Raw genomic sequence first — 14,222 nt, forward strand, 5'->3', positions numbered from 1 at the left:
CACTGTTCTCTTCACTAATGCACCAAGTATGGAACCAACAGAACTCCAAACAGCTTCTACCCCCAAGCCTTAAGACTCCTAAATAACTACCTGGACTATCTGCATTGACTCTTTTTTGCACCAACTCTTGCACTGACTATGCATACTCACACATAATTACACTGACACGCCAACACACGCATACTGACATCACACACACACACGTTGCTGCCACTGCCTACTATCTATCCTGTTGCCTAGACAATTTACCCCTTCCTACAGTAGCTCTACCTCGTATCCATGCATAGCGACTCAGTACTGGTATTCCCTGTACATACACTGTAGCCATGTTATTTGTACTCAATTGTTATTCACTGTGTATTCCGCTTGTCACTATTTCATTTGAATGTCTATATTGTTGCAAAAGCATTTCACTGTTAGCCTACACCTGTCGTTTACAAAGCATGTGACAAATAACATTTGATTTGACTCAACATGTTGGTCTTTGCTGTTACACAAATAAAAGGACCCTTGTGAATGAGGATAATTCCTACTGTATTGTTTGACCAATCCACTCTCTTTACTCCATAAATGACTTATCTGTAATTTGAGACAAAGATATCACATTTCATATTACTGACATAGCACAAACACAGCTTGTACCCAACCCCTCCCAACAGAAACTACCTGGGCCGACACACACGCTACCATGCTAACTACCCCCTCTGTTGGATAACAACTGCCATCTCAAGATCTGTCTGAATGTTTTAGTCCTCTATTGCATGTTTCCAAATTCGGTCCTGGGACACATTTAGTTATTTTGCCCCAACACTACACAGCTGATTCACATAATCAAAGCATGATGATGAGTTGGTTATTTAATTCAGCTGCGTAGCACATTAGAAAGTCAAATTTAGCAGATGATTTTATCCACAACTTACAGGATCAAATAGGGTTAAGGGCACATACAGATTTCACTTAGTTGGCTCTGTGATCCAAACCAGCAACCTTTCGGTTACTGGCCCGCGGCTAGGCTACCTGCCGCCCAATTTCCATTAAACTAAGACAACTGGTGTGATATCATTGTACCTGAAAGTACCTGAAAAACTAAAGAATCTTCTAGTTGATGTACAGCACTAGAACCAATAGGAAGGCCGGAGAGACATGGGCTCCAGGATGATGTTACCCTAGGTACAGATCTAGGATCTGCTTCCCCTCCCCAAATCCTAACCATTAGCAGGGAAAATGCTAAACTGTCCCAAGATCAGTGTCTATGGGCAACTTCACCGTAAACCGAGATGTGGTAGTGTGGACTATGGTGTCACACCCCCCTCTATATCAAGGACATTAGACAGAAGTCATTTTCATCAGTTTGGTCCTCATTTAATCTAATTCCAGATTACCACTCAGCCAGGCAAGTGAATGTGCACAGTCACACAAAGGTTTGTCTACTGTTGGCTTTGGAACAATACCAGAAAGAAGCAAATTCACTTCCACCAGAGAGACCTAAAGCGTTTGGCTGCCAAACATGAAGCACGAGTACATTACACATTCCTTAACGCAACCTACAGAGAATTACAGACGTATACTGAAATATCCAGAACACAAACATAGACAAGCAAAGTTAAATTGTGTTTTTCTGAAGATTTAACAGGTGAATTTATTTAGAGATTTTTTGTAAAACAATTAGTTATCACATCATTCAAAGTTGTGAGGCAGCTTCCAGAAGCAGTCAGTCAGCTGGAATGTATGCCTAGCCCAGGGAGATTGAGTAGGGGTATGTGTGGAAGAGTCAGATTAAGTGTGCAAAATCAGGCAGAAGATCACACCTAACCACAATCATGTGCAGCTGAACCAAAGCATGCCCCTGCACTATACAACACTGATATTGGCCTTGTTCCAATGCTTAGAAAACACCATTTCTGCTTCTTCCATTTCCTTCAGGTTATCAAAGATTGGTCAAGTGAGGACAAGGTTTCCACTGCATTGTTTCAAGCCAGTACTTCTTAAATCTAATAAAATTCAAGGAAGGGCAGGAGGAAAGAAAACATTTAAGTATTAGAACAGGCACAGTCTGGGTTAGGTGCTGCTTATTCTCACAAAACAGCCTTGTGTGGTTTCAACTTGCTTGAGGTAGAAGTTGTACCTAAACACAGCTCCTACATCAGATAACCCATCCTAACCTGAACCATAAGGTGGATGAAAAAGTATTCAAGCCCATTTCAATGCTTAGTGGCAGCAACTACCTAAACATTTCAGATTCCCAGTTTGGATTAAAGCACATAAGGAAATGGGTTATTGCATAAAAAATTAAAAAGGACATGTGGAGAACCCAGAGCAAACCTACTCTACAATGAGATGAAGAAAATAGGAAGTACCAGGAGCCAACTGTTTCCAGTGGTTCCATTCACTAAAAGGAGTTCCATTTGGCTCCCAGGGCACAAAAACTTCCTCAAACATCTTGAGGTTTATGGCATCAGTCTTCATCTCATTCTAGAAGCTTCTGTCCTTACCGAGGTGACAGAATGGCAATGAGGTCACAGGGGTGAGGGGTAAGGTTGCTTCAGTGAAAATGTCCATGAAGTCTAGTGGAGCTGAACAGTTTGAGGTAGAAGTTGCCCTTAACCACAGATCTAGGATCAGATTACAACACACCCAATCCTAATCTTAACCATAAGCATATAAAAAATAAAAAGTGACCCAGGATCAGCGTTTTGGGGCAACTTCGACCCAGATAAACAATGTGCAGAGGAAAGAGGGGTCGTCTCCAAGGTGTCTCAGAGCAGCAATTTCTAAACATGCAACAGAGCGACAGTTTATCTGCTGCGAGACATGAGGTTGGGGAAAATGTGAAGATTAGACAAGAATCTGAAGGGATGACAATAAAGTAAAAAGAGTAGTAACATAACATGTTCCAATAGGTATTGATTGCATTGTCCACAAGTTCTGTCCACTCTAGGGGCACAGGTTCTTCAAGACCAAAGTTGATTAAAGGTTTCAGTCTCTCTCCGAGGTGTTCTCATCCTCTCTATCGTTCTCTGCTTCTCTCGCCTGTGATGTCCGGTATTACTGCTTGGACAGCTCGTTGGAAAGCCAGTCCAGTCCTTCATACAGTCCTGTGCCCTGCGTCGCACAGGTCGCCTGCACGTGCCACTAAGGAGGAAGAGTGAGAAAGAAAAACATTGAGGAGTGTGCGTGTATGTCTATGTCGGAGTTTACACGGGCGTGAGTGAGACTCACCACTCTGCTGCGGAGGCTCTGCAGTCCCAGTTTGTCCGTGAGGTCGCTGACCGCCATAGCGTTGGGAAGGTCCTGCTTGTTAGCAAACACCAGCAATACTGCTTCTCTCAACTCATCCTCCTGGAGCTGGGGGGGGGGGGGGGGGGGGGGGGGAGTGATTAGATCACTAGTTTGGGATACTGAGTTTCAAAGCTTATTCACCACGTGCACAGGACACAAGAGGTGTAAAACAGTAGTGTAATTCTTACCTTGAGAGGGCGTTCCCTACAATGCAGTGATAGAATAACTCGTCATAGTTTATTGTAAAAGGAACACAAGTATATACACGTCAGTGCCAGTACCTTATTCAATGTGCAGGTACAGGAGTGGTTAAGGTGTGTTTATACATAAAGTGACTGGTAGTAGACTATTCAAGCAAACAGGGCTGAAAAAGTGACTGGTAGCATGAATATATAAATACTTTTGGTAATATACCAATTATATACACAACCGTTCAAAAGTTTGGGGTCACTTAGAAATGTCCTTGTTTTTGCAAGAAAAGCACATTTTTGGTCCATTAAAATAACATCAAATTAATCAGAAAAACAGTGTAGACATTGTTAATGTTGTAAATGAAAATGCTGGAAACCGCATATTTTTTATGGAACATCTACATCGGTGTACTGAGGCCCATTATCAGCAACCATCACTCCTGTGTTCCAATGGCACATTGTTTTAGCACAGCTGATAACTGTTGTTCTGATTTTTAAAAAGCAATAAAACAGGCCTTCTTGAGACTAGTTGAGTATCTGGAGCATCAGCATTTGTGGGTTCGATTACAGGCTCAAAATGGCCAGAAACAAAGCACTTTCTTCTCAAACAGGACAATGACCAAAAGCACAGCTCCAAACTATGCAAGAACTATTTAGGGAAGAAGCAGTCAGCTGGTATTCTGTCTATAAATGAGTAGCCAGCACAGTCACAGGATCTCAACCCTATTGAGCTGTTGTGGGAGCAGCTTGACCGTATGGTACGTAAGAAGTGCCCATCAAACCAATCCAACTTGTGGGAGGTTCTTCAGGAAGCATGGGGTGAAATCTCTTCAGATTACCTCAACAAATTGACAACTAGAATGCAAACAGTCTGCAAGGTTGTCTTTGACGAAAGCAAAGTTTGAAGGACACAATTATTTAATTAAACCTTGTCAATGTCTTGACTATATTTCCTATTCATTTTGCAACTAATTTCATGTATGTTTACATGGAAAACAAGTAAATTTACAAGTGACCCCAAACTTTTGAACAGTAGTGTATACACACACGTAAACAGGGGTAATAGTGACCAGTAACAGGATAAATACTAACGGTATTGGCAATCAATCTACAGCAGCTTTAAGGAAGTAATACATCTAATCAATAATCATTTTAGCAGCAGTGTAAGTTGTGTCTGAGTGGGTAGAGACCTGTGGATGGGCATAGAGTCCGTTTGGATGGTCTGTGGGAGAGGAGTAGTTGTTAGCCATTTAACAGTTATGGCCAAGGGATAGAAGCTGTTTAGGAGTCTGAGCTTTGATGCACCAGTACTGCATGCCGTACAGGAGTATGGAGAACAGCCCATGTCTCAGGTAGCTGGAGTTTGGGCAATTGTTCCACCGGCTGGCATATATGTCCTGGGAGCTGGGCCATCCGCACCACCTTCTGTAGGGCCTTCCGGTCATGGGCGGTGGAGTTGCCATACTAGACGGTGGTACAACCACTGCTCTCAATAGTGCAGCTGTAAAAGTTCCTGAGTATCTGAGGGGCCATGCAAAACGTTTCAGCTTCCTGAGGAGAAGAGGTGTTGCCGTGGCTTCCTCACAACCCTTCTGGTGTGAGAGGACCATGTTAAGTCCTCAGTTATGTGGACACCGAGGAATTTGATGCTATTGTCCCTCTGCACTGTAGCCCCGTCGATGTAAATGGGGGTGTGCACCCCCACCAAGTTGCAATGTCCAGTCAATTATAAATAAACAGACCAGGCCTATAGGCCTACATACCATACCAACACTAAATATACCTACTATTAGCTGGCTACATATCATACATAGAGTAAATATTCCTACCCAGGGCTCTAAAGTGCAACTAATTTGGTTGCACAGGAGACTAAATATTTTGCTCTGATCAGGAGTTTTATTTTGGGAGCACTGTGTGAAAAACCTCCCAGATAATTGTTGTAATGATTAAGCTTTGATGTACCGTTGTTTCCGAGTGCCCTAGAGAAACAAATGTGTGCAGATTCATAAGAGTCATGGGTGCACCATTACTGCAGTGCAAACGGCTTCATTTCTAGACCAACCAGGTCAAAAGATCCGGCCCATATTACCAGCTCAAAATGTATCTTCCCAGAGCGCATTTCACATTGATAAATCATGTCGCGGGTCATTCTAAAACTACTCGCACGTTGACGTTGTTAACCATTTGTTACACTTTGTTCAGCCATGTTAACTCAATGGCTATCTAGAGTAGAATACTACAAAGCAGCATCAATGAATTAGCCAGCTAACTTGCCTAAATATTCTGAAATAACGTTTTTCGGGTGGGATAAGTTTGAAATGGGCATGGTCTAATTGAATCAACCACCAAAAACAACCAACGAACCAGAAAAATCAGTAGTCATTTCTGGTTGTTTATCAAAGTTAACTGGCTAACTAATTGATCCTGCTTTGTAGTATACACGTCTGGTAACTTTACCAGTATAGCCAGATATTTGTATCAACATTTTAGCTTTTATAATAAACTAATGTATTCACAATAGTGATGCACCAATATTAAATTTTTTGGCCGATACCGATATCTTCCTTGCCAAAAAAAAACGATACCGATTTAACATTTTTGCTGACTTTTAAGCATTCTAGTACAGTTAATTAGTTAACACATACACATGGACACAGCGGTCTAAGGCACTGCATCTCAGTGCAAGAGACATAACTCCAGTCCCGAGTTCAAATCCATGCTGTATCACATCCGCCCGCGATTGGGAGTCCCATAGGGCGGCGCACAATTGGCCCAGCTTCATCCGGGTTTGGCCGGGGTAGGCCATCATTGTAAATAAGAATTTGATCTAAACTTACTTGCCTAGTTAAATAAAGGTCACACGCACATCACACTGACCAAAGAGTTATTTTGTGGGCATTTACGCAGGTCCCCATTTTTTCTTTCACTTACTTGCTTGCTTATTTGTTCAGTCGTTTCATTCTCAACCAGGATTGCTATGGAACGCCGTTTGGGTCTTTGCATGTCAAAAAAAGATACGTCAAATAACACTACTTGACGTGTCAAATAAGCTTGTTGACCAAGGACCTGAATATGAATGCACGTCACATAGTGTAAAAAATGTGTTAAATTATCACTCGTATTTCATATGTCACAACGATTTGATACGTATACTGATAAAGTTGTCTCGTGCACCTACAGTGCTGGTCATAAAAAGCTAGCTAGCTCATGGATGCAAACAATGTTCTTCTCCAAAAACATAGTAAAACATTCTGTTTCAGTAGCTATATAGTTAGATAGCTAACTATATAGCTAGGAGTCATCTAAAATAACCCTAATTTATAAGACAGTTCTTATTTGATTAATGGTGGTCGGACACATCTATGTGAAGCTAGCCACAATAAGGATTAGCCACAATAGTGGACTTTGCAGTTAGCCTTCAAAATAATAGTATGACATAATTCTACTATTTGTATTCATTTGATTCACTGTCAACTATATACTTTTATTTTGAAGACACACTGCAAATTCCACTATTGTACCTAATCCTTATTGTGGCTAGTTTCACAATAAACAACCAAGTCCGGTCAAGCCTCACTAGCCAGATGAAGCTAGCTGGCTGCTTATAACGTTAGCTTTGGGCAACAGGGTTAAGTGGCTGGCTAGCTATTTATTTTCATGAACTGAATTTAAATTTGAATAGGCAAACAACAAGTGAGAATAATGAAAATGACTGCAGTTTCCACTGGTCATTGTTTTCAGGCTGGTTGTATTGGCACTAGCTAGGTACCAAGCTAAAGCTAGCTACCCCAGAAGTTGCGGTCGAACAAATTATGCTTTATTACCAAATAGGTATTGTAAACACGTTTCGTGGCCGGCGTTTGCTTGTTTGCAGCTTTGACAGTGCTACTGTATCTTTTTTTAAACACAAAGACACAAACTGTGTTCCATAGTATGTATGACGCTATTATTGTATAACTCCGGAAAGGCAACATCTAAAAATTTGCGCACTTGATAGTGTGTACCAGTGCTCGACCAGTTGGCGAAAGCCAACATCATCCACGACACAGAACGGTTGATTGTCAAGGGCAATGAATTCCATCATCTTGGCTTTAATGGATTTTGCCTTTTGAGTCACACTGAAATTCTAACTCTTTCAAATGACTGCTCGATCCACATAGCACATTGTGGGCTAGGTTAGGAATGCTGTGTTGCAGGTGTACCGCGAAATTTTACATGGCGTCATTACATCACGTATATACGATATATAGGTATGCACGTCAGCTTTGACATCGGCCAATACTGATGTTGGCATTTTTAGCTAATATTGTCCGATTCCGATATGTTCACCGATATATCGTTCAGCTCTAATTTACAATGTTACATATTCGTTTCTAGGGCACAACAGGTGTCAAGAGCAGCTATAATTAATTTAGGCCCAATATAGGCTCTCTGAATTAAAAAACAAAACATTTAAATAACATTTTCAGGTGTTCCTAAATGTCATGTGGTGCTTCTAACTTTTTAAAGATGGGAGCACCAGTGTATTTTGTGAGCACCAATATTTTTTATTTTAATCTAGAGCACTGTACCCACCATTTTGGAGAGCTCCTCTGCAGACTCCGCCACTCTCTCTCTGTCGTTGCTGTCTACTACAAAGATCAGACCCTGAGGGAGGAACACAAAGTCAGAGCAGGGCAGGGACAGTCAGGAGGATGCCCGGAGGCATTACATAAGAGGAATAAAAGAGCAGGCTGTAGCGTAGCCTCCCCGGTTTCCTTTTGGTGCGTGAGTTTACCTGTGTGTTCTGGAAGTAGTGTCTCCAGAGAGGTCTGATCTTGTCCTGACCACCCACATCCCACACTGTGAAGCAGATGTTCTTGTACTCCACCGTCTCCACGTTAAAGCCTGTCACCCACACACACCATTAAGAGACTTAAACAAATAGACATTTCTAATTTCCAGTGTTCAAAAACAATTGTCGTCACATGAGCTATCACCTTGTAAACTTTGAGGGTGTGTGGTGGACTGTATGTATGCATGTATTGGGTTTAAATGTCACTCCCACAATTTATGGATGTCAATATTAGGCTACATACAATGTGTACAAAACATTAGGAACACAGAGATGCTGGCCCATGGTGACTCCAATGCTTCCCACAGTTGTGTCAAGTTGGCTGGATCTAATGTGGGTGGAGAACCATTCTTGATACACACAGGAAACTGTTGCGTGTGAAAAACTCAGCAGCGTTACAGTTCTTGACACTCAAACTGTAAACCTTGCACCTACTACCATACCTATTTCAAAGGCACTTAAATATTTTGTCTTGTCCATTCACCCTCTGAATGGCACACACAAACTATGTCTAAAGGGTTCAAATTCCATCTTTAACCTGTCTCCTCCATCTACACTGATTGAAGTGGATTTAACACGTGACATCAATAAGAGATCATAGCTGTCATCTGGATTCACCTGGTCAGTCGATGTCAAGGAAAGAGCAGGGGTTCCTGTTTTGTACACTCTGAATGTGATTAGTGACTCCAATATACCTAGCTATGGTGATCATCAACAAAGGTAATTCGAGTAGGAACAGTTGAGACTGGAGGGTGAAAGGTGGTGGGTGTGACTGAGTGTGTTTTACCAATAGTTGGAATGGTGGTCACTATTTCTCCCAGCTTCAGTTTGTACAAGATAGTGGTTTTCCCTGCAGCATCCAAGCCAACTGAGAAAACACAAACAACGTTATGATTAAAATAACGATATCTCATTCGCACATACAACTGCAAGCATGAGCGAGCAATCACAAACATGTCTACACTGTCGCATTGACACTTGACTGTCCAAAACGATACAGCTGCTTGAAGATACGAAAATCCACCATTCAAATGACAGATAAGCTCAAATGGCTAGCTAACGTTAACTAGAACTAACAAACTACTCAAGAGAAACTACTCAAAGAAAACATTGCTAGAGTAGATAGGTATGTGTGTTAGCTAGTTGGCTATGAACTCTCTGTAAGTTAGTTGACACAATGAACCAAAAAAATTAGTTTTTTTATGACCAGCACTGTAGATGCGCAAAACAACTTCACCAGCATCATAGCATGAATCGTTGTGACATATGAAATACGAGTGAGTTAAGTTAACGTTAGCTAGCTACAGTAATGTAGCAGTTAACAACACTAACAAATATTTACTAACGTTACTTTAATGTTAACTAACGTAGCTAATTTGTTACCGTTACTATTGAATCTTCAAGCTACATCTTTTGGGTCCAACGAATCAGTTTTTCTTCATGGGCTACTTACTCAATAAAGACTCAGCTGACACTTACCCATAAGTATTCTCATCTGTTTCTTGCCGAACAGTCTGGTAAAAACTGACGAGATGAGAAGCCCCATGTTGTGAGTGAATGTCAAAATTTTAAGCAAAGCTTTTCTAAATTCTTGTCGTTGTTGAGACGAGGCGTGAATCGTTATGTTTGTGACACCCAAAGCAAGAATCGTTTATTTCTGTCCTCTGATGCTGCTGCCACGTCCGGGCCAACGTGGAACTCCCGACGTCATCTATTTGACTCAACTTTATTAGTAATACAGTGGGTTCAATGTGGTGATGGAAATTAAACAACAGCAATAATATTAACGCACTAATGCAAGACCAGTTGTCTTGACAAACATTATCGTAAGTAAAACAACTCTGCGTTTACGGGTTCGACCGATCCAACACTACTCATTTGTATCACATAAAAAAAATGAGTTAAATGGTAACTTGTTCACACTGCTTTTGCCAGCCAGATGCAGTTCAATTGTGTGGCACCAGATGTCCTTACAACACGGTTACGCTGTTATTGCAATGCGAACTAATGTCACATCAGATTGACCCTCTGGTCAGTATTTCCCGAGGAATAGTCGATGTACTGCATTTATATAGAAGTACAAAAGTATGTGGACAGTATGTGGTCAAATTAGTGTATTTGGCTATTTCAGCCACACCCGTTGCTGACAGGTGTATAAAATCGAGCACACAGCCATGTAATCTCCATAGACAAAACATTGGCAGTAGAATGGCCTTCCTGAAGAGCTCAGTGACATTCAACGTGGCACCGTCTTAGGATGCCAACTTTTCAACCTGCTAGAGCTGCCCTGGTCAATTGTAAGTGCTGTTATTGTGAAGTGGAAATGTCTAGGAGCAACATTGGCTCAGCTCTAAGTGGTAGGCCACATAAGCTCACAGAATTCTTCTGTCCTCGGTTGCAACACTGACTACCAAGTTTCAAACTCCCTCTGGAAGCAAAGTCAGCACAATAACTGTTTGTCGGGAGCTTCATGAAATGGGTTTCCATGGCCGAGCAGCCGCACACAAGCCTAAGATCACCATGCACAATTCCAAGCATCAGCTGGAGGGGTGTAAAGCTTGCCACCATTGGACTCTGGAGCAGTGGAAATGCGTTCTCTGGAGTGATGAATCACATTTCATCGTCTGCCAGTCCAACGGATTAATCTGGGTTTTGCGGATGCCAGGAGAACAGGAGAACGCTACCAGCCATAATCCATAGTGCCAACTGTAAAGTTGGGTGGAGGAGGAATATTGGTCTGGGTCTGTATTTCATGGTTTGATCTAGGCCCCTTAGTTCCAGTGAAGGGAAATCTTAACGCTACAGCATACAATGACATTCTAGACGATTCTGTGCTTCCAACCTTGTGGAAACAGTTTGGGGAAGGCCCTTTCCTGTTTCAGTATGGCAATGCCCCCATGCACAAATCGAGGTCCATACAGTAATGGTTTGTGGAGATCGGTGTGGAAGAACTTAGACCCCATCATAGCACTGAGACGGCACTTGTGAAGGTGGTAAATGACATTTTAATGGCATCGGACCGAGGCTCTGCATCTGTCCTCGTGCTCCTAGACCTTAGTGCTGCTTTTGATACCATCGATCACCACATTCTTTTGGAGAGATTGGAAACCCAAATTGGTCTACACGGACATGTTCTGGCCTGGTTTAGATCTTATCTGTCGGAAAGATATCAGTTTGTCTCTGTGAATGGTTTGTCCTCTGACAAATCAACTGTAAATTTCGGTGTTCCTCAAGGTTCCGTTTTAGGACCACTATTGTTTTCACTATATATTTTACCTCTTGGGGATGTTATTCGAAAACATAATGTAAACTTTCACTGCTATGCGGATGACACACAGCTGTACATTTCAATGAAACATGGTGAAGCCCCAAAATTGCCCTCGCTAGAAGCATGTGTTTCAGACATAAGGAAGTGGATGGCTGCAAACTTTCTACTATTAAACTCGGACAAAACAGAGATGCTTGTTCTAGGTCCTAAGAAACAAAGAGATCTTCTGTTGAATCTGACAATTAATCTTAATGGTTGTACAGTCGTCTCAAATAAAACTGTGAAGGACCTCGGCGTTACTCTAGACCCTGATCTCTCTTTTGAAGAACATATCAAGACCATTTCGAGGACAGCTTTTTTCCATCTACGTAACATTGCAAAAATCAGAAACTTTCTGTCCAAAAATGATGCAGAAAAATTAATCCATGCTTTTGTCACTTCTAGGTTAGACTACTGCAATGCTCTATTTTCCGGCTACCCGGATAAAGCACTAAATAAACTTCAGTTAGTGCTAAATACGGCTGCTAGAATCCTGACTAGAACCAAAAAATGTGATCATATTACTCCAGTGCTAGCCTCTCTACACTGGCTTCCTGTCAAAGCAAGGGCTGATTTCAAGGTTTTACTGCTAACCTACAAAGCATTACATGGGCTTGCTCCTACCTATCTCTCTGATTTGGTCCTGCCGTACATACCTACACGTACGCTACGGTCACAAGACGCAGGCCTCCTAATTGTCCCTAGAATTTCTAAGCAAACAGCTGGAGGCAGGGCTTTCTCCTATAGAGCTCAATTTTTATGGAACGGTCTGCCTACCCATGTCAGAGATGCAAACTCGGTCTCAACCTTTAAGTCTTTACTGAAGACTCATCTCTTCAGTGGGTCATATGATTGAGTGTAGTCTGGCCCAGGAGTGGGAAGGTGAACGGAAAGGCTCTGGAGCAACGAACCGCCCTTGCTGTCTCTGCCTGGCCGGTTCCCCTCTTTCTACTGGGATTCTCTGCCTCTAACCCTATTACAGGGGCTGAGTCACTGGCTTGCTGGGGCTCTCTCATGCCGTCCCTGGAGGGGGTGCGTCACCTGAGTGGGTTGATTCACTGTTGTGGTCATCCTGTCTGGGTTGGCGCCCCCCCTTGGGTTGTGCCGTGGCGGAGATCTTTGTGGGCTATACTCAGCCTTGTCTCAGGATGGTAAGTTGGTGGTTGAAGATATCCCTCTAGTGGTGTGGGGGCTGTGCTTTGGCAAAGTGGGTGGGGTTATATCCTTCCTGTTTGGCCCTGTCCGGGGGTGTCCTCGGATGGGGCCACAGTGTCTCCTGACCCCTCCTGTCTCAGCCTCCAGTATTTATGCTGCAGTAGTTTATGTGTCAGGGGGCTGGGGTCAGTTTGTTATATCTGGAGTACTTCTCCTGTCCTATTCGGTGTCCTGTGTGAATCTAAGTGTGCGTTCTCTAATTCTCTCCTTCTCTCTTTCTTTCTCTCTCTCGGAGGACCTGAGCCCTAGGACCATGCCCCGGGACTACCTGACATGATGACTCCTTGCTGTCCCCAGTCCACCTGGCCATGCTGCTGTTCCAGTTTCAACTGACCTGAGCCCTAGGACCATGCCCCAGGACTACCTGACATGATGACTCCTTGCTGTCCCCAGTCCACCTGGCCATGCTGCTGTTCCAGTTTCAACTGACCTGAGCCCTAGGACCATGCCCCAGGACTACCTGACATGATGACTCCTTGCTGTCCCCAGTCCACCTGGCCATGCTGCTGCTCCAGTTTCAACTTCCACCTGACTGTGCTGCTGCTCCAGTTTCAACTGTTCTGCCTTATTATTATTCGACCATGCTGGTCATTTATGAACATTTGAACATCTTGGCCATGTTCTGTTATAATCTCCACCCGGCACAGCCAGAAGAGGACTGGCCACCCCACATAGCCTGGTTCCTCTCTAGGTTTCTTCCTAGGTTTTGGCCTTTCTAGGGAGTTTTTCCTAGCCACCGTGCTTCTACACCTGCATTGCTTGCTGTTTGGGGTTTTAGGCTGGGTTTCTGTACAGCACTTTGAGATATCAGCTGATGGACGAAGGGCTATATAAATACATTTGATTTGATTTGATTTGCACAAAGCCCTGACCTCAACCCCATCAAATACCTTTGAGATTAATTTGAATGCAGACTGCGAGCCAGGTCTACCCTCCCAACATCAGTGCCCAACCTCACTAATGCTCTTGTGACTGAATGGAAGCAAGTCCCCACAGCAATTTTCCAACATCTAGTGGAAAGCTTTCAAAGAAGAGTGGAGGCTGTTGTAGCAGAAAAGGGGGGGACAAACTCCATATTAATGTCCATGATTTTGGAACGAGATGTTCGACAAGCAGGTGTCCACATACTTTTGGTCATGTAGTGTATATAATTCATCTTTGGTATTTCAATTCTGAAGTGTGAGGGATGTCATGTGTTTGTTTCTGCAATGGGCAGGGACCAATGTCACACATAATAGAGATTGTTTTAAACATAAACTTGCACGCACAACGTGCACACACACGACAGGTGTAGAGCACACCAGACTAACTGAGAATATTCTGTGCAATAGTTGTGCAAAACTTGAGACTTCTGTGTTATCAGGAGTGTGCTGCCCCAATCAATCCATCACATTTA

General features: G+C 42.8%; 1 protein-coding gene across 1 annotated transcript; it reads right to left on the reverse strand.

Moving 5' to 3' along the window:
• Window positions 1-1,337: 1,337 nt before the first annotated feature.
• LOC109889389 (ADP-ribosylation factor 4-like) lies at window positions 1,338-10,201 on the reverse strand. Its single transcript, XM_031822811.1, has 6 exons — window positions 9,784-10,201; window positions 9,092-9,172; window positions 8,248-8,357; window positions 8,046-8,117; window positions 3,220-3,345; window positions 1,338-3,132 (listed from the first exon to the last, which is right to left on the reverse strand). The coding sequence occupies exons 1-6, from the start codon at window positions 9,848-9,850 to the stop codon at window positions 3,046-3,048; spliced, it is 543 nt and encodes a 180-aa protein (XP_031678671.1). The 5' UTR covers window positions 9,851-10,201; the 3' UTR covers window positions 1,338-3,045.
• Window positions 10,202-14,222: the final 4,021 nt, after the last annotated feature.

Source organism: Oncorhynchus kisutch, linkage group LG4 (genome assembly GCF_002021735.2).
Source record: "Oncorhynchus kisutch isolate 150728-3 linkage group LG4, Okis_V2, whole genome shotgun sequence".
Lineage (NCBI taxonomy): Eukaryota > Metazoa > Chordata > Actinopteri > Salmoniformes > Salmonidae > Oncorhynchus > Oncorhynchus kisutch.